We start from the raw sequence: 23,412 nt of genomic DNA on the forward strand, positions 1-23,412 counted from the left end.
TCAATCTTATTTAACGGAGATGATGTGTAAGGTTTATTTTTAAATAAAAAATAAGTATGGTTGAGTCATCTCTGGCTCAGGGCAGCTCCATGTGTGTCAGAGCAGAACTGCACTCCACAGGGTTTCCACTGGCTGATTTTTTAGCAGACCACCAGGCCTTTCTTCCAAGGTGCCTCTGGGTGGACTCGAACCTCCAATCTTTAGGTTAGCCACCAAGCATATTAACTATCCGCGCCACCCAGGGATTCCTACTTTTAAAGAATGTTAATTATCGTATTAAATGATTACATACAAAGCCGATAATCCACGAATTCCTCCTATTTGTTTTCAAGAGTATCGTTTCTGAAGTTCTTAAAATTCACAATACTTCTACCAAAATCACGCAATCATGGTCATGATTCATTATTTAGGATGAAATATTTTTCCTCACCCCACGTGCCACCAATTTAACCAATGCCACCTCACAGCCCCACATCGCTAGAGCAGGGGTTGGCAAACCTTTCCTGCCAAGGACCAGACAGTAAGTATTTTAGGCTTTGTGGACACACATCTGTCCCAACGACTCAACTCTGCCGGTGGAGCAGGAAACGAGACACAGACAATATGCAAACAAGTGGGCGTGGCAGCGTTCCCACAAATATTTACAGAAACAAGCTTTTGGCGTACAGGCCACATTTTGCTAACTTTTGGTCTGGACTAGAACAAAGCACCAATCCAAAGAGAATTATATTATTTCAAAAATAAAAAACTTCCCAGGATAGCAGACAGAGATAATGATATACATAGAGGTAAGAATTTAGCAAGTATTGATGTCACAAATATACTTAGATCACTTAAAATGCAGACAATCCAAGCATAAATGATTAAAACTCCTCTGCTGCCTACAACCCTGTACCCTAAAACAGGCTTTTTCAACCTCAGCACTACTGACATTTTGAACTAGGTTAATTCTTTGTTGTGGGCGACTGTCCTGTGCAACATAACAGGTTTAGCAGCAACTCTGGCCTCTACCCACTAGATGCTAGAAGCACACCCTGCTCCCAGTTGTGACAACCACAAATGTCTCCAGACGTTGCCAAATGTCCGGGGGGGGGGGGGGACACGAAATCATCCCTGGTCGAGAACTATTGCTGTATTGCTGTACAACGATGTCTGCACTTTGTTAAAGAATTTTAAATTAAAATATTCATTTACGAATCCACTGGGCCAGGATCTACTTTAAGGACTCTTGATACATAATTCTAATCTGCGTGTCTTCCGAACAGCTGGTATAAATTCACAAACCACTAACCGTACGTGACTTTCAGTTTCTCTGTACCCTTGCTAGTATGAGCTCATCTACTAGGCAAAAGATGTCTCGTCATTCTCTACAGTTACTACTGAGGTCATTAACACGCACATTGATTAACTGCATTTTACTTCTCAAAATAGTAAAATTACCAAAATTTTCTTCAGAGGCTGTTAAAAACTGATCCAGTTTATAATGAGAAGGGAGGGGGAACTACCCTCAGTGATTTCTACCTAGCCCTCGGTTTTGAATAGCTGGTGTACTTTTCTAAAATTTATCCTGAACGATAATGAGCGATAGGAGAGGTGACTGCAAGGATACGGAGAAAGGCAAAGCGACATGTATGTGAGACAGTCTGCCTTCTTCTAAAGCGTACGAAACAAAGAGCAAGAACACGGCCCAAATACGAACGTGAACACGTTTACACTGCAACAAAGTCCTGCTGCATCACAGAATTCCAAAAGTTTAAGGGAAGGGTTGCAAGAAGTAACTGCTAATAATCTTCAATGCTTACATTTTTCTTTTTTTACCCAAATTTGGTCGGATTTTAGCAACTTTGGGGTATAAACCAGCACAGATAACAGCTTTAATTATCTTCTCATTATCTATTGGGAGTGGGAAGACAGAGGGGAAAAAACAAGAGTAAAATACTGGCATAATGGACAACAGCAGCAAGCCATTCACAAGGCGTTTTCTGCGTTACCTGAGTTTATGTTCGAGTCGGGATCTTTAGGGTTCCTGCCGCCAACAAACCCCGCTCCCAGGAGGTGCTCGGCAAACTGCGCCTTCATGCTGTGCAGCATCTAGGGAGCAATGGCAGCAGACAGAGCTAGAGCGTCTCTGACACAGCTACAAGGTACAGGCTCAGAAACTCAGGGGTCAGGTTCCCTGCTTTAGGAATACGCTTTGGCAAAAATGTGATGTTTGAGAGCAGGAGTCAGCAAACTCCAGCCTGTCTGTGTACACAGTTTTATTGGCACGCTGCCACACCCACTCGTCAACATACCCTCTGCGGCTGCTCCAGCGCCTCAATGGCAGAGCAGAGTGGTTGCACCTGGGACCACATCGCCTGCAAAGCCTACAATAACTACTATCTGGCCTTCTACCAGAAAAAGGTTGCCTGACTCAGGGAACAACCAACGACATTTAAGGATGCTTCATTTTATTTGTAAAAATAAGGAGTGCTGCGTTCTGCAGAAGACACACTAAATCATTTTTTAAAGCATCCTCTCTCCCACCCACATTTTGGAATATACCCATATTTATATACTACCAAGAACTAACTACTAGTACCATATTGGCACATTAAGCTCAAGGCCTGTTTTATTTTTAATTATTTTATTTTAAAAGAAAACCACAGTTTGGATAAAAACGCATGGCTGATCATTATAAAGCATTTAAGTAATGTGGAATAGTACAAAGATGAAAATAAAGAAAACTTACCCTCAACACTCTCAGAAATAATCATTAAATAAACAAGACCGCAGATGCGTCCTGTTCACATATACTGACGGGAGACTCAGAAGTACTACCATAACAATGCGATCATAGCACAGCTGTTTTTATACAAGTATTAAAATTTTAGTTAGAAGAAAATTAAACAGAAATGAAAAGACCAGATGGATTTTGCATTTTCATAATTGTAAGATATATTGCCAAAAGGATTCTTCTAAGCTTAAGATTATAAAATATTATAAAAGTGGAATCATTTTAAGTCTGTATCCGTTTCATGAAACGTGGGGCATTGTATTTACCCCACCTTCTCGTTTTTGTTGTAACTGACTCTTAAACCACTCCTCATTTTTATTACCATTATTTTTAAGAATTACCTTCTACATTCTGGTCCATACCCGTAATTTCCAACAACATCGTTTTGTACGAGTTATAAACCAAAAACCCAAGCCCGTCGCTGTCGAGTCGATTCCGACTCGTAAGGACCCTAGAGGACAGAGTAGAACTGCCCCACAGGGATTTTCAAGGAGCAGCTGGTGGATTCGAAGCTCCGACCTCTTGGTTAGCAGCCGGGGTCTCAACCACTGTGCTGTTAGTGACACATGTCAACAATTTCCATGCACACTACCAGCTGATTTAGATCCATCTGTGAATTCTCCACTTTGATTCTTCTCCTGACGGACGGCGTATCACTGCCACTGGATTTCTCGTGAATAGCTCAGGGGAGCAGTACTTCTCAAGGGCTTTCCTGAATGCCTGTCTCGTCTTTATACCTGAATTAGTACCCTGACTGGGCACAGACAGTATTCTCAAGGAACACTGGGATTCGGCAATCTCTTCATGCACCTGGTTCAGTTCATTTTCCACTTCAGGGCATCAGTCCTGTACCTCTGCAGACACACTCAGTTACACCTGACTTTTCTGTGAAGGCGCCTCTCACCCTTGTCCTCCCTTCTGTGAGCTGCGCACTCAGCGTGCTCACCTTTGTCACCTTCGGCCACATTCGTGAAGCGTGATTACCTCAAGACTTTCTTCTGTGGCGATCATTTGACTCTGAGGGGCGTCCATTTTGTTCCTTGTTTTTTTCTTATTTGGGTACAATTTGTTTTTGTAACTCAGCAGCCTTCCTTTCATCCACTTACTGGTTTACTTTGTTTTTTACTGAATTAATATTCTTCTTAAGCTCTTCCGTATCACTGAAGCAGCTTTTTTTTTTTTTTTAACCTCCCTTAGGCCTTATGAAGCCCTGGTGGCGTAGTGGTTGGTTAAGTGCTACATGCTAACCAAAAGGTCGGCAGTTCAAATCCACCATCCGCTCCTTGGAAACTCTATGGGGCAGGTCTACTCTGTCCTACAGGGTCACCAGGAGCTGGAATCACCTCGACAGCAACAGCTTTCTTCTGTTTCACGTACGCCTCTCCAGCAGTGCTGTCGTTACACTACATCACAGAGAGTCAGAGACACATACCCTGTCTGGTGTTTAAATGGAATGAGAGGTATCAGTGAACATTCTCAGGCTGAATCATCAAAAAGGCCACGAAAGGGTGAGGGCAGGAAGAGTAAATGAGTTTTACTGCCCTTCCCTGCATACCCTGGAATCTTGTTTCTTTTTTAGTCACTCGTTTTGCGTTACGTATGAGGGTATGCATCTTTCCTTGTTTTGTGGCAGTTCGTTGAATAAAGATTCTCTATTATTTTGCATAATGATTCAATTTCATAAAAGAAGTTTAAACAATTAACTTTTTGCCACAGACTTATTGCACAAAATAGATGCACAGATTCCCTAATCTAGCATATCTGAAAATACCTGTAATACATTCGCCGTTACCTGCAGTGTGTTTGACTTAATCTAGCACACCTGAGAATACCTGTAATACATTCGCCGTTACCTGCAGTGTGTTTGACTTAATCTAGCACACCTGAGAATACCTGTAATACATTCGCCGTTACCTGCAGTGTGTTTGACTTAATCTAGCACACCTGAGAATACCTGTAATACATTCGCCGTTACCTGCAGTGTGTTTGACTTAATCTAGCACACCTGAGAATACCTGTAATACATTCGCCGTTACCTGCAGTGTGTCTGACCTAATCTAGCATACCTGAGAATACCTGTAATACATTCGCCATTACCTGCAGTGTGTCTGACCTAATCTAACATACCTGAGAATACCTGTGATATATTCGGCATTACCTGCAGTGTGTTTGACCTAATCTAGCACATCTGAGAATACTTGTAATACATTCGCCATTACCTGCAGTTTGACCTAATCTAGCATATCTGAGAATACCTGTAATATATTCGCCATTACCTGCAGTGTGTTTGACCTAATCTAGCATACCTGAGAATACCTGTAATACATTCGCCACTACCTGCAGTGTGTTTGACCTAATCTAGCACACCTGAGAATACCTGTAATACATTCGCCATTACCTGCAGTGTGTTTGAAGACAGAAAATACTCCCAGCAATAGTCCTTCTCGTATCTGAAACCACGCCGCCTGGCTTCTTCCCAGCCCTATTGAGCAATGAAATGGAACCAATTTGTATCATTTCCCAAAGCAAGGGCTGCTTACTAGTTTTATTTCAGTAATTTAACCTTTCCCGATACTTCATTTTATTTGTAAAAAATGCAAAACAACTTTGAAACTTACCAATTAAAGCAAGAGAACTCACCATACTCCTCGCCTTTAGGCAAGAATTACCACCAAACTTTCTAATGATTTTCTATACAAGCAGGAGTGATAAAGATGAATGTCAACTGTATTATTTACACAAAATGGACTGATAACCATACATAATACATTAACAGAAAAAAGCATGTTATGGGACAAATTTCAATGCTATCGTATATTTTCTAATTCATACCGGTGTTTTGTTGGCTACGGGCGAAAGGCAGGAAAATTAATGCTGCCTCTTGAGCTCAGAGGAAAAAGATATATAAACTTTCCCTTATTTTACAGTAAGGCTGAATCATCAAAAAGGCCACTGAAGTGTAAGGATAGGAATAGTAACTAAGTTTTACTGCCCTTCCCTGCACACTCTGGAATCTTGTTTCTTTTTTAGTTGTTAATTTTGTGTTATGCACGAATCTAGAGCAACCGTGAAAAGATACCCTCTATAAGCCAAATTACATCTAAATATTGCAAAGCTTGGTGGCAAAGGTTTACCTGCAGATAAGCCTGGCTTTTGGGAAGCCTTCCAGAAATCTCCCTAATCTGAACAACGTACATGATTACGACGCTCTTTTATCAAAATGTTGGATCTGATTCCAAGCGTAGTTTATTCATGAACAGAAAGTGGTCATCTGTCACGAGTGCCAACGAGGTAAAGTGAATACTGTCAAGGATCAAATTTTAAAACCAACTGTTGAATACCTGCTTGTTCTACACCAACCAGAACAACACAAAGAGATTTCTTTTCCATAAAGGTAACTGTAATAAGCTACCGCAAAGCTGAAAAGTTATCTTCACACTGTAGACGTCACCCTCAATGTTCCCGAAGTTCTTTACAAAGGTGCCCAAAGTTCTTTGGAAATTGTCCCCTGACTTTAAAGAGTCTCCCTTAGCAATGTATCCCTGGTCTCCACAATAAGCGGCTCTAAAAGGTTAGACACATTCCTTGTTCACGGGACTGAACCGCCATGACCCAGAGCAGGTTTCTCCTTTACCTTAAATGCATTCACAACTGTCAGGTGGTCGCTTCTAGAACCCTTGGCCAACTCTTTTCTTCTCGCATCCGCGATCTTTTCTTTTCCCTTAAAACAACAGGCAAAGGCAGTTTACGTTCCGATGCTATGTAGCACAGGATGGCGTTCTAACGAGAAGCTCATGAAGGTATTTCTAGATCACAACTACTCTCTGTCTGTGAAAATGCCCAGGTTTTTATGTGAATCTCTCTTACCAATGGAATGACAAAGGGGTCCTTGAAGCTGAGGCTGGCAGCAATGGTGAGTACTGGGTCCAGGCAGCAGAACAGGGCTCCAAACAGAATCATTTTTCCAATATGTGGCTCAACTGGTAAGCGTGCTAAGTGGACTCCAAGAGGTGTCAATTCTTCTTGTTTATCCAGAGCGTTCTGTAAAGTAAGAGTTTACATTCAAAACAGACATTTCAAAGCGTTACCTGTAGAGATATTTTTTTGCTTAAAAAAAAAAACAACCCCACAGGCCATCCCTCATTCTCAAGCCCAAATGCCTTAACATTTGTTCAGCTTCAGTTTTCTTCAACAGAACAAGTTCTGGAGTAATCAAGGATTAGAAACTTAACTAAATGGAAACAAATAAAATTAATCCACAACTTGGCTTCAGTTAGGAGAGAGACTGGAGAAATAATGAACTAGCAAGCTTTCAATCAAGTAGAGAAAATCACCCAATACGTACAAGTTATGGGGAATAAAAACCAAACAGAAAAAAGATACTATTAACTATTTGAAATATGCAATGCATAAACAGCCCCTAGACTACAGCAGTTCAGGAAGCCTGAGACAGGGCAGCAAGGCATACAGGATGTATCTAGAGCTCCTAAACATGGGGGTGACCTGTGCTCTGATTACCTATGCAATTTGGCCCAACCGTCTCACTGAGGACAAGGAGGAGCTAGAGAAGCTGCCTGAAGACACCAAGGAGTCAACAGAAGAAAGAAGAATTAATTACAGGTTAGGACCGAGGGAAGGAGGAAGGCCAAGGAAGGGGTGAGCCCAGAGCCGGGGGCCTCTTTCTGAGGTGTTTGCTGCTTCCAGAAGAGCTCCTGAGAGACACTCTCAGTAGTCTCAGGGGACAAAGGAGGCAAAACACCAGGGACTGTTGAGGCAGGGAGAGGAGAGGGGTGCCTGGTGAAGCCCCCTCGCTTTGGGTCGAGAGGCCAAAGCTCTCGCACTAGAAGCAACGATGCGCAGCAGCAGGCAGGCTCTCAGGGACTGCAGCTTTGGTTCCAGTGATCTCACTCCCTGAACTCCGACTGCGGTGACCTAGGCTGCTCACAACCCTGGCATCAGCAGAAGCAGCAAAAACCCTCTCTGGAGGAAGTCATCATTATCCCAAGCTTCAAATTCTTATCTACAAAGAATTTTGTAAATACAATGTCTGGCATACAATTAAAATAACTAGACACATAAGAAGACAAGATATAAACTAGGAAGAAGAACAGATAAGCTCATAACTGTTCCGTTAGAAACAGGCTTCTACTAAATGTTTATAACGGGAACAGCCTCAACCTCACAAAACTCCTTCAGAAGGGAAAAAGATAAAAAACAATAATAATGCCTCAACTTGTGTCTAGAAGCCAGCGTAATCTTGACACAAAAACTTAAAAAAAAAAAAAAAACACCGAATAATCTCACCTATTGCCCCAAAGTAAACAATGGCAAACTGAATCCCAGAAAGTTGGGTTTACCTCAGGAACAAGAACATTTGAAAAATCAATGTAATCTACCATATTAACAAACTGTACAAGGAGAACAACAGAGAAAATTTGAGAAAAATCCTATCATATCTCATAAAGTCTGAGGTAAAATCAATCATTCATGCATGATAAAAATCTCTTAATAAACCAGGGATACAAACAAGCTTCCTTAATTGGATAAAGGGTTTTTTATCCACTGAATTACATCTCTTTAAAAAATGCTGGAATCCTAACCCCTACAGCTGTGGATATAATCCTGTTTGGAAATAATTTTCTTTATTATGTTAATTAGACCACAAAAGTACAAAACCTCTTGCCGTCCAGTCCATTCCGACTCACAGCAGCCCTACAGGACAGAGTAGAACTGCCTCATACGGTCTCCAAGGAACCGCTATAGATTTGAACTACCAACCTTTTGGTCAGCAGCTGAGCTCTTAACCACTGTGCCATCAGGTAAGGTGGGTTCTAAATCTAATCACTTCTGAGTTATAAAAAGGGCAGCAGGAATAAATCAAGCACACAGAGGGGAAGACAGATGCCGTGTGAAGATCCTCTACAAGCCATGAAAAACCAAGGAACCAGTGAGTGCCTGAGGCTACTGACAAGGAAGGAAACGACACAGCTTAGATGCTGATCTGGACTTTTCGCCTTCAGAATTATGAAAAAATAAATTTCTGTTCTTTAAAGCCATTAAGTTACTTGGCTTTGACAGAAGCTCCCAACAATTATGCCTGCTCCTCGCTTATCGACTATGTCATTATCTGACACTTCACAACCAGGACGACAGTAAAAATCCACTACCCAACTATTCTGCACATTAACAATGTGTCTGGCAGGAACAAACAGCGAGGTGTGGGGTGAGAGGAACGCTGGCGTGACGGTTATGGGGCAACTTGGCTGGGCCATGATTCTCAGCAGTTTGGCAATTACGTAATGATGCAGTCATCCTCCATTTTTGTGACCTGATGTAGTCATCCTCCATTTTTGCTTAACACCAATTCTCGCCTTAATGATCTGGTCTTTGCGACCTAACCATGTTGGTAAGTGAGGAGTAGGTGTACAATCTGAAAGGGCAGAATACACCAACCAAGTTCATTTCATGAATATAAATGAGGTTCAGTAATTTACAAATTTCAAAATATTTGTGTGATTTTGAATCAGGCTGGCAATGAAAAGAATTGTATTACAAGAATGGGAGCAGTTGGGTTCAGTAGCAGAATTCTTGCCTTCACGTGGGAGACCCAGGTTTAATTCCTAGCTGATGCACCTCAAGCACAGCTACTACCCATCTGTTAGTGGAAGCTCATGTGTTGCTATGACACTGAACAGCTTTCGGTGAAGCTTCCAGACTGACCTACTAGGAAGAAAGCCCTAGTAATCCACCTTCAAAAAATTAGCCAGTGAAAACCCTATGAGTCACAGTGATCAGATAGTATTGTACACGGGGCCACCATGAGTTGGGGGCCGACTCTAGTAGCTAAACAACATTAAAAGAACATCACAAAGGTATCATTTTATAACTTTCTCATGCATAATTTCATATAATGAGCTGAAGAGCCAAACAGTGAATAAATTTGGCACTCCGTACATGCACTGATCTACCTCATAGTAATGAACATGAATTTTATACTTATATGCTCTATACTCTAAGTCAGAATTAAAAAGCAAAATGAAATTTACCAGTTCTATCAGGTGTTTTATGGAGAGCAGTACTGCCTCATTTGATGGTGGATCCATTAATCTCCTCAGAAAATAAGCAATTCCACCTAGCCTTAAAATCTGGGGGCAGACAAATATAATCAAACATACATTGTATATTTACATAACAATTTAGTTCTGCCTGTACTGATCACTCAAAGTATCAAGCCTATACATAATTTACAAGTTAGTTATCTTACTAGAATGAATTAAAATCCTTTGTGATTCCATAAAAGCATATTTATTGGCCAATACTTCACTTTGTACCACCAACTTTGTCAATGAGAAAAGCAGCTGGTTAAATTTCAAAACAAGTTGATTACGAATATCTTCAAAACAAGAAGGTTAATTATATTTAAATGCTAGCAAAAAAACAGTAAGTAACAGTAAGTAACCAGGGATGACATCTTAACATGTAATTAATATACGTAACATTTTCTGAGCACTAAAAAAAAAAAAATTTTTTTTTTATTCTACTACTATGTGCCAGCCACTGTTCTAAAAATTAGATGAGGTTAACTTAAGTAACTGCCCAATGTAACAGAACTAGCTCGTTGAGGGAGGAGCTGAAATGCAAACCCAGGCAGTATGGCTCCTGAATAGTGCATGATTAAAAACTGTCTAATGAACATTTATTTTTTTCTTATAGTGGAATATATTTACATGTATTTTATTAGCACACTGGCAAAAAAAAAAAAAACATGGTAATAATTCTTTTTTATACATTAGTATACCACTTTCTTCCACAAAAAGATGCTTCCCCCTTTTAGTTTCTGAAGTTTCCCGCCTAATTTACCTTTATCTGTAAACAAAGTTCTTCCAAAGGAGTTCTCAGAATTTCTGGCAACTGATAGTCATCTAGAAGGCTGGCTCTAAGGCCATTGTAGAGATGATAGCAATGACCAGGTTGGACTCTTTAAAAGAAAGGGGGAGGGGTGGGGGAGTAGATATCAATGACTCTTTAGAACTACAGAGAAAACAGCAGACAGAGAAATGGGCTCATTTCCTATCAGACATGTCGTAACTAACTTATGCAATTATTATTTCATTTTTATTAATCACACATTCCTTCTCCCCACCTGCTTTGAATAATCCTAAACCCTCTATCCAGCTGATAGTCATCTAGAAGGGTGGCTCTAAGGCCACTGTAGAGATGATAGCAATGACCAGGTTGGACTCTTTTAAAAAAAGGGGGGGAGCGGGGGGAGCAGATAGCAATGACTCTTTAGAACTACAGAGAAAACAGGAGGCAGAGAAATGGGCTCATTTCAGACACATCGTAACTAACTTATGCAATTATTATTTCATTTTTATTAATCACACGTTCCTTCTCCCCACCTGCTTTGAATAATCCTAAACCCTCTATCCTCGTGTTCCAGTTTTAAGAAAGACAAGATGCCTCACCCTCTGCCCCCCAATATTTTGGTTCCCTATTTGTATCCTACAGATTCCAGATCGCCATGCTTAATAACAGCAGTCCAAGGAGTCTACTTAAGAAGCAGCAGTGGCGCAGTGGTTAAGTGCTCATTTGCTAACTGAAAGGTTTGAAGTTTGAACCCACTAGCCATTCCACAGGAGAAAAGACCTAGCAATCTGCTCCCACAAAGACTACAGCCTAGGAAACCCTAAATGGCAGTACTACTCTGTCCTGCAGGGTCGATGTGAGTCAGAATCAATGCAGCAGCATACAAGAAGCAGGCCACACGGGTTAAGGCTAGAAACGGTAATGTCAAATCTGCCTTTTGTGTGGTTTAAATTAAAAACCCTAGCACTGAACTGCCTGCCTACAGTATTTAAGAAGCTCTTGAGTTATGTGCTGTTTAGTGCACTCTCAGAAGGATGTTCACATTTTTGTTTGTTTTCAACAAACCACTGACAGGAATACTACCATTCTCTGGACAATGGTAAGGACAAATGTGAAGAGGTGAAGGTATTCGTGCATTTTCAAGCAGAATAAATATTTTTATGGGCTGTTGCTGCTATGGAAGTGGGGAGGCCCTTTTCTTATAGGCTAAAAATGAACTGAAATTCTTAGCTATCTCTGCCATGGACCCACATGGACTCACCGTCTATCATATAACAAGGCCTGAATATCCATTCAAAAGGAACTAACAGTAACACATCACCATTAAGTGCAGACCACACAGTATGTCTCTATTTGTTTCAGTCTCCAGAAATAACCATCAATCTAATTAGCTTTTATTAAAGCAATTTACATACGTGGAGCCTATAAGGGACTGTATTTCTTTTGAATTAAAACACCATCAATTCCACAGCTAACCTCTACCATAGTAGTAAGAATGAAGAATTAGTTAAAATGTAATACTTCACTTTATTTCCTTAATTGTTTGATGGGTTAAACCTAAGACCCAGTATGTTTACTTCTCACATATAAAGGTATGTTGACTAACACCCATTTTAAAACTCAGTATCCCCAGTGACATGTCTGCACAGCTAAACCCAAGTCTTGCTGGGTCCCAGAACTAGTTATTCCCTGATAAGTGGTTAGAGGAGTACATTTCTTTGTATAAGCCATGACTTTGGCTTCACAGCACCAGCTGCTCAAACAACTGAGCTGGCTGGAAAGAAGTTATACTGGGAAGACCTGCAAAGATGAGAGCAAGTGATGCACAGCTTCTCAGGAATAGTATACTTTAAAACACAGGGTTGATAAAATGATCTATCAAGTTTTCTTTCAATGCCCCTTTCCTTAAATAAGCTGGTATCTAAAGATTTACAGGAATCTTTTTTGTTCTACCTATAAGAGGCAAAAGAAAAACTTTCTCCTAAAACTTCAGATAAATGATTCTACCACTCATGAGAATGTTACTGTTTGCTCTGGAGTCAATTCCAGCTCCCAGTAACTCTACAGGACAGAGCAGAACTGCCCCATAGGGTCTCCTAGGCTGGAATCTTTATGGGAGTAGATTGCCAGGTGTTTTCTCCTGTGGAGCTGGTAGCGGGTTCGAACAACCAACTTTTCTGCTAGCAGCCAAGTCTTAACAGTTGTGCCTCCAGGGCTCTCAGAACTTTGGACAGCAACTGAGTGGCTGGAGAGTCAGGGTGAGTCCAGAAGCAGGGCAGTGGGGGAGCGAGGACAGCACAGAAGCTGGCAGAACCTACCCGTTATCATTGGGCACATTTGTTCATCACAGCCATTCTGGGATGGGGGTAGGCAACACCCCAAACAGGGACACAGAAATGGAGTTAACCTGAGGAAGCTGTGGCCCGATTTTTAAAGTGGTACAAACTGGCCACAGCAGTTTGCGGCCGCACAACCGAGACAGGGAGAAAGGAGGCTACGGCACCGTGACAGAGTGCTGTTGAAGCTCGCTGAGGCCCAAAACGGACAGGCACTAGGACCAGGAAGGGCTGCAAGGGCAGCAGATGAGGAGAATACTTCTGACAGCTCCCTGCCCACAGGAGGACACCGTGGGAGAGCCTGTGCAGGAATGCCCATGAAGGAGACACAGAGAGCCCTCCACTTCCACCATGGAAGTCAAACTCCACCACTTAAATCTGTGTGTGCGACCAGCCAACCCCCCCAAGGGCATGCATACTGAATTCCAGAGCTCAAGCACCCAGAACTCCAGAATAAGCACTGGAAAAAAACCTAAGGATAAGAGTGCCCCCTAGTGGCTCTTGGGAGAAGATAACAAGCCCACTGTCCTGTGGGGTGGAGTGTAGCTGCCCTGTAGGGTTCCCAGGGCTATGAGTCTACGGAGGCAGGCTGCTGCATCTTTCTCCCGCGGAACAGTTGGTGGGCATGGCTGGCAGTCAGATGTTTGAATACTGCGCCATCAGAGCACCCAAACAGAAATCTTTCCCACAAAAATAAGAGTACAAAATTTAAAGTAAAAAGGTAACAATAAGACCCAAGTTCAACAAAAAATAGTGAAACACACAAAATTGCAAGAGAAGAAGGACCAACCTAAAGAAAAACATGAAGAGGAAATTTCTCCTATGGAGGGCAGACTAATGGCAAGAACTGGTAATTTTCAGACTATGTTGCTAACTGTATTTAAAGAAAGCAAAAAGCACAAGGAAAACAAATTAACAGAGACCAGAAAACAAATGAAGGAACAAAATGAGAGATTCAACAAGGAAAATTTAAACACAAAAAAAAAAAAAAAACTGGAACCAGAATAAAGCAGCTGAATTACATAAAGCAAGAGAAACGATAATAGTCAAACAAGCAGAAGACAGAATATCTGAATTAAAAGACAAAATAACTGAACTTATCAAGGCTCAAGAAAAACAAGAAAAAAGAACAAAGAAAAGCAAACAAACCCAAAAGGAAATACGGGATTCAACTGAGAAATCTAATGTTAGAATTACTGGAATCTCAGAGCACCATAACAACAACGAAGGCACAGAAACAATTTTCCAAGAGATCATCAGAGAGAATTTTCCAGACCTGAGCAGAGAAATAAGCCTGCAAGTACAGTAAGCTACATGAACCCCAATCAGATGAGACAAAAAAAAAGACCAACTCTACGCTATATCCTAATAAAATTCTTAAACACCAAAGATAAGGAGGGAATTCTGAAAGCAGCAAGAGAAAAACGCATTATAACAGGGTTCTTTTATAAGAATCGGTGCTGATTTCTCCACAGAAATTCTAGAGGCCAGAAGACAATGATGTGACATGCATACAATATTGAAAAAAAAAACAATTGCCAACCAAGAATTCTCTACTCAGCCAGCAAAGCTGTCGTTCAAAATCAAGGGGAAAACCAAGACATTCCCAAACCAACAGAAGCTCTGGGAATTTGCCATTGCCAGGCAAGCTTTGCAAATACACCTCGAGAGAATACTCCAAATGGAAAGGAAAAGGGGATTAAATAGTACACAGGAAAATGAACAGACAAAAGAGAGCGAGATCTCCAAGAAACACAAGCACATGGGCAATCCTAAGGACCAAGCGTATGGTATCTTTAGGGAATAAACCCAGTAATTAAATCCCACAAACAACAGAACATCAAGTTTGTAAGAAAAAAGCACAAAGTAAACTTACTGAAAATAGGTTGTATATTGATGTTAGTGGAGACACACCAACAGAAATGGGGGCGGGAGGAACATCAGTAGTTTTATTGTGTTAAGGTTGTATATTAGCTGTTGCTCATATGTTAAACATTGTAATTGTAATTTGTGTAATGTAATATATGCGGTAACCACTAAAATATCACCAAGAAAAAACATTCAGAAGAAAAGAAAAAAGCAGAAAGGCTCATCACAAGAAAGCGGTAAAACACAAACAAGAACAGAAAAATCACAACAAAAAAATAAAGGTACAAAACACTCAAAAAACAAATAGCAAAATGAGTAAGGTAGACACTTTGTTTTCAATAATAACTGGTCTAAACGCCCCATGCAAAAGGACAAAAAAACATGATCCATCCTTTCGCTGATTACAAGGAACACACCTTAGACAAAAGGACACAGGTTAAAAATAAAAAGATGGTGAAAAATATTCCATGTAACCAATAAAAGAAGAGCAGGGGTGGCCATGCTGGTATCAGATAAAATAGGCTTTAAATCAAAATCTATTACAAGAGATAAAGATGGGACATTACGTAACAGTAACAGGGTCAATCCGATTCATAGCGACTCTACCGGACAGAGCAGAACTGCCCCAGAGTTTCCAAGGAGTGGCCAGTGGCTTTGAACTGTCGACCTTTTGGTTAGCAGCCGAGTTCCTAATCACTGTACCACCAGGGCTCCAGAAGTACCTATTAAAAAAAACCAAACCCAGTGCCATCAAGTCAATTCCGACTCATAGCGAACCTATAGGACAGAGTAGAACTGCCCCACAGAGTTTCCGAGGAGTGCCTGGTGGAGTCGAACTGCTGACCCTTTGGTTAGCAGCCATAGCACTTAACCACTATGCTACCAGGCCTTCCAGAAGTGCCTATCGGTAGGTGTAAGTACAGATATGTAGGCACATGCACATGTATTCATTGAAGACACACATACGGACACTCCACAAACATAACCGAACACCTTCCAAAAGTGTTTTTTTGGGGAAGAGTTTGAAAGCTTAGGCACGTAGTCTCATGGGCTAACTCAGGTCAACTGGCAGTTCACAAAGATCATGATCTGCACTGTAGTCATGTAAGCAGCATCGGGGGTCTTAGAAGCTGTGAGCAGCCATCTCAGATACAACTACGGGTCTCTATTTACCAGGAGTAAATCAGTAAGAGGGTAACCAAAAGCGTAGAGAAGAAACAAGTCTACAAGAGCCACGGCCCCATCTACCCTGAGACCAGAAGAACTAGATGGTACACGGTTACCACCACTGACCACTCTGACCAGGGTCACAATAGATGGACCCCGATAGGATGGGAGAAAAACACAGAGCAGAACTTAAATTCTTACATTAAAAAAAAAAAAAGGCCAGACAAACTACAACAGTAGATAACAGGACGCCCTGAGACTACTGCCCTGAGACACTCTTTAAACCTAGAACCAAGCCTATCCTGAGATCCCCTTTTATTGAAATAGCAGAGTGGCACATAAAATAAAGGATACTACCCATAAGATCAGTGCTCTACTTAAAAACCATCTTCTGAGACCAAAAGGTCAACAATTACTCAAAAGCGAAGATGGGGGGCGGGGGGGCAGGGAAACCAGAGGGCGGGAAATGGAACAACCAGAACACGATTAAAGAGAACGCGACACTGTGATAAATGTACCTGTCACTGAGCAACTCGTGCGAAAACTGTCAAATGGCAACCTAATTTGCTGCGTAAACTTTGACAAAAACTCAATTAAAAAAGTTACAATTTGTCAAAGTTCAAAGCAAATCATTTTTCGTACCATTAAAAAAGGTATTTTTATTTCTTATGCCTCCGCCACCACACCAATGTGGAAAAACACTTTCCCTGTGTTTTCACTGGCAGCCGGCAATGGAAAATCAGCACCGCTGTGAAGCAGGAAGAGCCAAGAGGGTGCAGCCAGCCCCACCTGGATTCAATCCTGACTGCTCCTTACAATGCTGTGTGACCTGGGACAAGTGATTTATTTGTGTGCTGATTTCCTGATCCCTAAAATGGAGGTAATCACAATAACCTACCTCCTAGCCTTGTGGTGAGGATTAGGCATATTAATATGTATAATGATCAGGAAATGTACTGATACTCAAATAGTATGGGTATGATCAATTTTAGGTAATATATGCTTTAGAAAAAAGATGTAAACAAAGTTCCAAGTAACATAACTAATAAGAATAAAGGACACTAATTTGAATCGGACTGAGGAATTGGAGGTAGAAAATACAAGAAGCAGAAAACTTGGCAAATATTTTTCTGAATAAAAAAACTTTCCCATTTAGAAATGTGCTGTAGTAAGTTGAAAATATGTTGGGTAACTCTCCTAATAGACAATATTTTTCAATGGCAACAACACGGTTTATCATACAAAGTTCCTTTGTGGTCTGAAGGCATCAGACAAAGGTCCCAGCTTACCTTCCAGCTCGGCCTTTCCTTTGCTTGGCATTAGCTTTACTGACCCACTCGGCAGACATTGTACTGATGTTGTTCTGAGTGTCAAAGTGTGTCTCTTTTATTTTTCCTCCATCTATCACATAAACTACATCATCTATGGTAATGCTGTTTGAAAAATGATAAAATATTAAAAACACACCAAAAGCACTATTAAGCTATAGAAGGCTTATTTTTTAACCGGATCAAACTGATGGACTTTAGCAGTTCAAGATTTCCGCTCTCTTCCCATTTTTACCAGTGTGTCAGGGGTGAAGCCCCTGCAGGCAGCACCAGAAGCTGTAGGGCTAACACCGCCAGTTCCGCAGGCCACACACTCAGTTCCCACCTGCCCACAGCCAAACGTTACAGCTTCCCTAAGGACTCCCTGTACCTCGCTGTGGGCCTCCAACTGCTGTGGTTTAGTATCAGCTCCCACAGAACAACCTGTTGCAGGAATTCTACCGGTGTATCAGCACCTCTACGCGAATACGGAAGCCCTGGTGGTGTAGTGGTTAAGAGCTACGGCTGCTAACCAAAAGGCTGGCAGTTCAAATCTACCAGCTACTCCTTGGAAACTCTAGGGGGCAGTTCTACTTGGTCCTATAAGGTTGCTTATGAGTCAGAATCGACTCGATGGCAGTGGATTTTTACGAGAATACAAGAAATTTTAAAGGCTGTATAAAAAAATAAATCCGTTAATGATCCAGTCCATTCTAAGTCATAGTGACCCGATAGGACAGAACAGAACTGCCCCCTAGGGTTTCCAGGGAATGGCTGGTGGATTTGGACTGCTGGCCTTTTTTTGGTTAGCAGCCAAGCTCTTAACCACTACGCCACCAGGGCTCCTAAAGGCTGTATAAAAAAAACATTACTAAATTTGTGGCAAACAGTATCGCCCCCAACCAAAATTAGACAAAGGCACAAAATGGAACTCAGCTCTCTTGCTTCTTTAGGAAAGGTTCAGGAAAACAAACAAAAAACTCATTTAATAAAGGCTGTTTCTGGAGATGGCTAAACATTGCTAGAGATTAAAAACACAAAACTATGCTCGCTGCCATGACTAAGTTAAAACATAGCTTTGTATGTAAAACACAGCTTTGTAAATTTTAGAGGAGAAAACATTTAAGATATGCTACTAACTTATGTGGGCTCAAAATGTTCTGCATGCGTAAGCAGTAAACATTCATAACGATTTACCTTGTCTCTGCAATATTGGTAGCGATCACTATTTTCCGAACACCAGGAGGGGTTTTTTTAAACACCTGTAAAAATAAACACATTAAAACTCTCAACATACATTAATTTCTGACACATTATTTTTGACGTTAGAGGAATTTCTTATATTGCTCATTTCTGGCATTTTGTGTTCCTTCATTGACATATGCATCTAATATTAAAGATATAAATAATTACAAACTCTATATCATCTTCAATACCACAAACTCTCCTCTGGTAATCAAACGAAGTCTTCAACAGATAGATGAAATATAATTATTTAAATGTACAGTATGTCTTTCAGCAAAAGCTGGGTGGTGTAAACATCTTACCGTGTAACTAAACTTAAGAGTACAGAATGAGGACACGAATCAGGACCAATCTACATGGTAAGGATAGGTACCGACCAATCAGGCAGATGCCCAACCCAGTGCAGTGGATGTCGACTGGCCCATTGTGATCCTGCATACTAGCCTGAGAGCAGATCAGAGTTAAAAACAAACGAACGAAAAGCCTCTCTCCAAATGCTGAATCCTGCAAGCAATGCCAGCCAATAAAAAGAAGAGAGGCAGTCACGTACTACTGTCATGCAAAAAAAAAAAAAAAAGTATCAACTTATTCCTTCACTTGTAAAATGATCACCAATACAGAAAATGTTGTTTCCCAGTCTAGGCACATACTCTCCAGCAAAGGAATAAAGAATTTCCTGTTAGGATGTCAGGGATGAAAGCCTCCTCACTGACACTTTTCTCTCTGGACCCTGGAATCAAGAGTTCTTTCCTTCTACCTTTCCCTTCCCTCGGATAGGCACTTTGCATCTAATTCAGCTGGTTGAGCCTTACTCAGTACTAAGGTACTAGCAGAAAGGATAGTAACAGGGCTCGATAAAAAATGTCTTGATATTTCCTTGCAAACAGAAAAGCGGAGAAACTAGAGGGGCAAACACAAAACCATCTTGCCTCTGAGAATGCAGTCTTCATGTTAATTAGGGAAATTCCTGTATCTGAGGGAGCAAAAACATCCAAAAACATCATATATTATTGATGAAACAGGAAATCCCATACTTGCAAATGCACTACTTCTGTTAAGTCTCAAACACCAAGCTGTAGGCTATCAGATAATCCACTTCTAGGCTGAGTCATCTTTACTGGGACTCAGACACTGTTTGATTCAGGAAACCCAAACAAGTTATCGGTAACGTCAATTCTTTAAACGTTCTCGTCTAGAGCTAATCACTTACTAAATACCCATGTCCCATTTCTAACAATAAAACATATCCCCTAGTGTTGACATCAGGGAAAAGTTTAAAGAACTGGTTTCAGCAGTAACTTGGAGGCCGTGAGTGGCTAACTGGTTAACGTGCTCAATTGCTAAGTAAAAGGATGGCGGCTTAAGTCCACTCAGAGATGCCTTAGAAGTTAAGTCCTGGCGATCCACGTCTGAAAAGTCAGCGGCTGAAAACTCTATGGACCATGGTTTCTACTCTAACGTGGGTCACCGTGAGTGGAAACCAACTTGAAGGCAACAGAACTGGAATGCTGACGTAACTAATCTGATTGGTATATTGCCCCTTCTGTTGGTCAAGTTTTGTGCACTCATCCCCTGAAGGCTCGATTGCAAAGGCTCTCAAGAAGTATTTTATCTATGGATTATTATTTGAAAATGCTCCTTAAAAAAAAAAAAGAAGAGAGGGCGGGGCCAAGATGGCGGACTAGGTGGACGCTGCCGCGGATCCCTCTTGCAACAAAGACTCGGAGAAACAAGGGAATCGATCACACACATAACAATCTACGAACTCTGAACAACAAGCACAGACTTAGAGACGGAAAACGAACAAATACGGGCAGACAGCGACCGTTTTCAGAACTAGGAGCCAGCGTACCAGGCAGGTGACCTTAGGAGCCCGATCTGGGGCAGAGCCGAGGGGGGCAGACGGCACAGACGGGGGGCCCAGCCCTTCCCCCCCCCGAACCCATCCCGGGAGGAAGTCTAGCTGGTTGGCGCGGGCGGCGTAGTGGCACAGCCGGAGGGAAAAGCACCCGGGAGGTAGTGACTGATATTGGAGCGGGGAGAACAGCGTCCCAGCTGGCGACCCGTCCCGCCGGGAGTTTGGCATGAAGCGGGCGGGGCACGAGCGGGAGGGGGGGGCGGGGGGGGAGGTCAGCTATGTTTCCCTAAAGCGACCCCGGGGCGGGGCCCACGCGTTCGTGCGGGAGGACGCCCACCCAGTCCGCACGTGCGGCGCGGCGAACCAGAGGGAGAAATCCCCGAAGTGACCGGTCTCAGAGCAGGGAAAACAGCGTCCCAGACGGGGAGCCATTCTCCTGGGATTTGGGTGCGCACGCGGGCGGGGCGTGAGCACAGGGTCCAATTATATTCCCCTGAATTGACCCAGGGGGCAGGCCCACCTGGTCGTGTGGCTGACGCCCACCCAGATTGCGTGTGGCGCGGCGCACCGGAGGGAGAAACCCCCAGAAGTGACTGGTCTCGGACCGGGAAAGCAGCGTCCCAGCCGGCGAGCCGTCCCGCTGGGATTTGGGTGCACGTGTGGGCGGGGCGCGAGCACGGGGTCCAATTATATTCTCCTGAATAGACCCTGGGGGCGGGCCCACCCGTTCGTGCGGGAGACGCCCACTCAGTGCGCGCGAGCGGTGCCGCGCACCGGAGGGAGAAGTCCCCGGGAGGAAGTGACTGGTCTCCGAGCAGGGAAAGCAGTGTCCTAGCCGGGAAGCTGTCCGGCCCGGATTTTGGCAGACGGGGGCAGAGTGTGAACGCAGTGTTCAGCTCTATATTCTGTGGTGCTACACTCCCAGCTCTCTGATCCCTCCCCCACCCTCTCCAGGCAGCTCCATTAACATCCGAATGCCCGGAGCCAGAGGGAGAATTCAGATAGGGATCTGACGGCATTTTTTTTTTAAGCTGATTACCTGGAAAATCTAGTTTCCCAGTGACGGCTCGGAGACAGCAGTCCATATCAAACCACATAAAGAAACAGACCATGACAGCTTCTCCAACCCCTCAAACAAAAGAATCAAAATCCTTCCCAAATGAAGATACAACCCTGGAATTATCAGATACAGAATATAAAAAACTAATTTACAGAATGCTTAAAGATATCACAAATGAAATTAGGATAAATGCAGAAAAAGCCAAGGAACACACTGATAAAACTGTTGAAGAACTCAAAAAGATTATTCAAGAACATAGTGGAAAAATTAATAAGTTGCAAGAATCCATAGAGAGACAGCATGTAGAAATCCAAAAGATTAACAATAAAATTACAGAATTTGACAACGCAATAGAAAGTCAGAGGAGCAGACTCGAGCAATTAGAATGTAGACTGGGACTACTGGAGGACCAGGGAATCAACACCAACATAGCTGAAAAATAATCAGATAAAAGAATTAAAAAAAATGAAGAAACCCTAAGAATCATGTGGGACTCTATCAAGAAGGATAACTTGCGAGTGATTGGAGTCCCAGAACAGGGAGGGGGGACAGAAAACCCAGAGAAAATAGTTGAAGAACTCCTGACACAAAACTTCCCTGACATCATGAAAGATGAAAGGATATCTATCCAAGGTGCTCATCGAACCTCATTTAAGATTGATCCAAAAAGAAAAACACCAAGACATATTATCATCAAACTTGCCAAAACCAAAGACAAACAGAAAATTTTAAAAGCAGCCAGGGAGAAAAGAAAGGTTTCCTTCAAGGGAGAATCAATAAGAATAAGTTCAGACTACTCAGCAGAAACCATGCAGGCAAGAAGGGAATGGGACGACGTATACAGAGCACTGAACGAGAAAAACTGCCAACCAAGGATCACATATCCAGCAAAACTCTCTCTGAAATATGAAGGTGAAATTAAGATATTTACAGATAAACACAAGTTTAGAGAATTTGCAAAAACTAAACCAAGACTGCAAGAAGTGCTAAAGGAGATTGTTTGGCCTGATGACCAATAATATCAGGTACCAGCACAATACAAGGTCACAAAACAGAACGTCCTGATATCAACGCAACTCAAATAGGGAAAGCACAAAAACAAACAAATTAAGACTAATTCTAAAAAATAAATAAACAAAATAATACGCATAACAGGAAATCATGGAAATCAATAGATAAACAATCACAATAATCAAAAAGAGGGACTAAATATAGGAGGCATTGAACTGCCAGATGGAGAGGGATACAAGGCGATATAGAAGGATACAAGTTAGGTTTTTAATTAGAAAAATAGGGGTAAATAATAAGGTAACCACAAAAAGGAATATCAATTCCATAACTCAAGAAAAAAGCCAAGAAAAACGTAACGACTCAACAAACACAAAGTTAAACATTATGAAAATGAGGATCTCACAAGCTACTAAGAAAAACGTCTCTGCACAAAAAAGCATGTGGAAAAATGACATGGCCAACAACACACATGAAAAGGCATCAAAATGACAGCACTAAAAACTTATTTATCTATAATTACCCTGAATGTAAATGGACTAAATGCACCAATAAAGAGACAGAGAGTCACGGACTGGATAAAGAAACACGATCCATCTATATGCTGCCAGAAGAGACACATCTTAGACATAGAGACACGAACAAACTAAAACTCAAAGGATGGGAAAAAATATATCAAGCAAACAATAAGCAAAAAAGAAGAGGAGTAGCAATATTAATTTCTGACAAAATAGACTTTAGACTTAAATCTGCCACAAAAGATAAAGAAGGACACTATATAATGATAAAAGGGACAATTGATCAGGAAGACATAACCATATTAAATATTTACGCACCCAATGACAGGGCTGCAAGATACATAAATCAAATTTTAACAGAATTGAAAAGTGAGATAGACACCTCCACATTTATAGTAG

At 41.8% G+C, this 23,412-nt stretch overlaps 1 protein-coding gene across 2 annotated transcripts in view; it reads right to left on the reverse strand.

Moving 5' to 3' along the window:
- Nucleotides 1-23,412, reverse strand: part of DHX36 (DEAH-box helicase 36) — a 55,619-nt gene that overhangs the window by 3,039 nt on the left and 29,168 nt on the right. For both annotated transcript variants that reach the window (XM_064275633.1, XM_064275632.1), the window contains exons 14-22: nucleotides 18,522-18,586; nucleotides 17,307-17,450; nucleotides 10,637-10,754; nucleotides 9,823-9,921; nucleotides 6,644-6,817; nucleotides 6,411-6,497; nucleotides 5,175-5,258; nucleotides 1,992-2,091; nucleotides 1,803-1,893 (exon numbers count right to left, since the gene is read on the reverse strand). In XM_064275633.1, coding sequence (XP_064131703.1) covers nucleotides 1,803-1,893; nucleotides 1,992-2,091; nucleotides 5,175-5,258; nucleotides 6,411-6,497; nucleotides 6,644-6,817; nucleotides 9,823-9,921; nucleotides 10,637-10,754; nucleotides 17,307-17,450; nucleotides 18,522-18,586 — 962 coding nt within the window. The remainder of the gene's footprint in view (nucleotides 1-1,802; nucleotides 1,894-1,991; nucleotides 2,092-5,174; nucleotides 5,259-6,410; nucleotides 6,498-6,643; nucleotides 6,818-9,822; nucleotides 9,922-10,636; nucleotides 10,755-17,306; nucleotides 17,451-18,521; nucleotides 18,587-23,412) is intronic.

The sequence above is a fragment of the Loxodonta africana genome, chromosome 23 (genome assembly GCF_030014295.1).
Source record: "Loxodonta africana isolate mLoxAfr1 chromosome 23, mLoxAfr1.hap2, whole genome shotgun sequence".
Taxonomy (NCBI): Eukaryota; Metazoa; Chordata; class Mammalia; order Proboscidea; family Elephantidae; genus Loxodonta; species Loxodonta africana.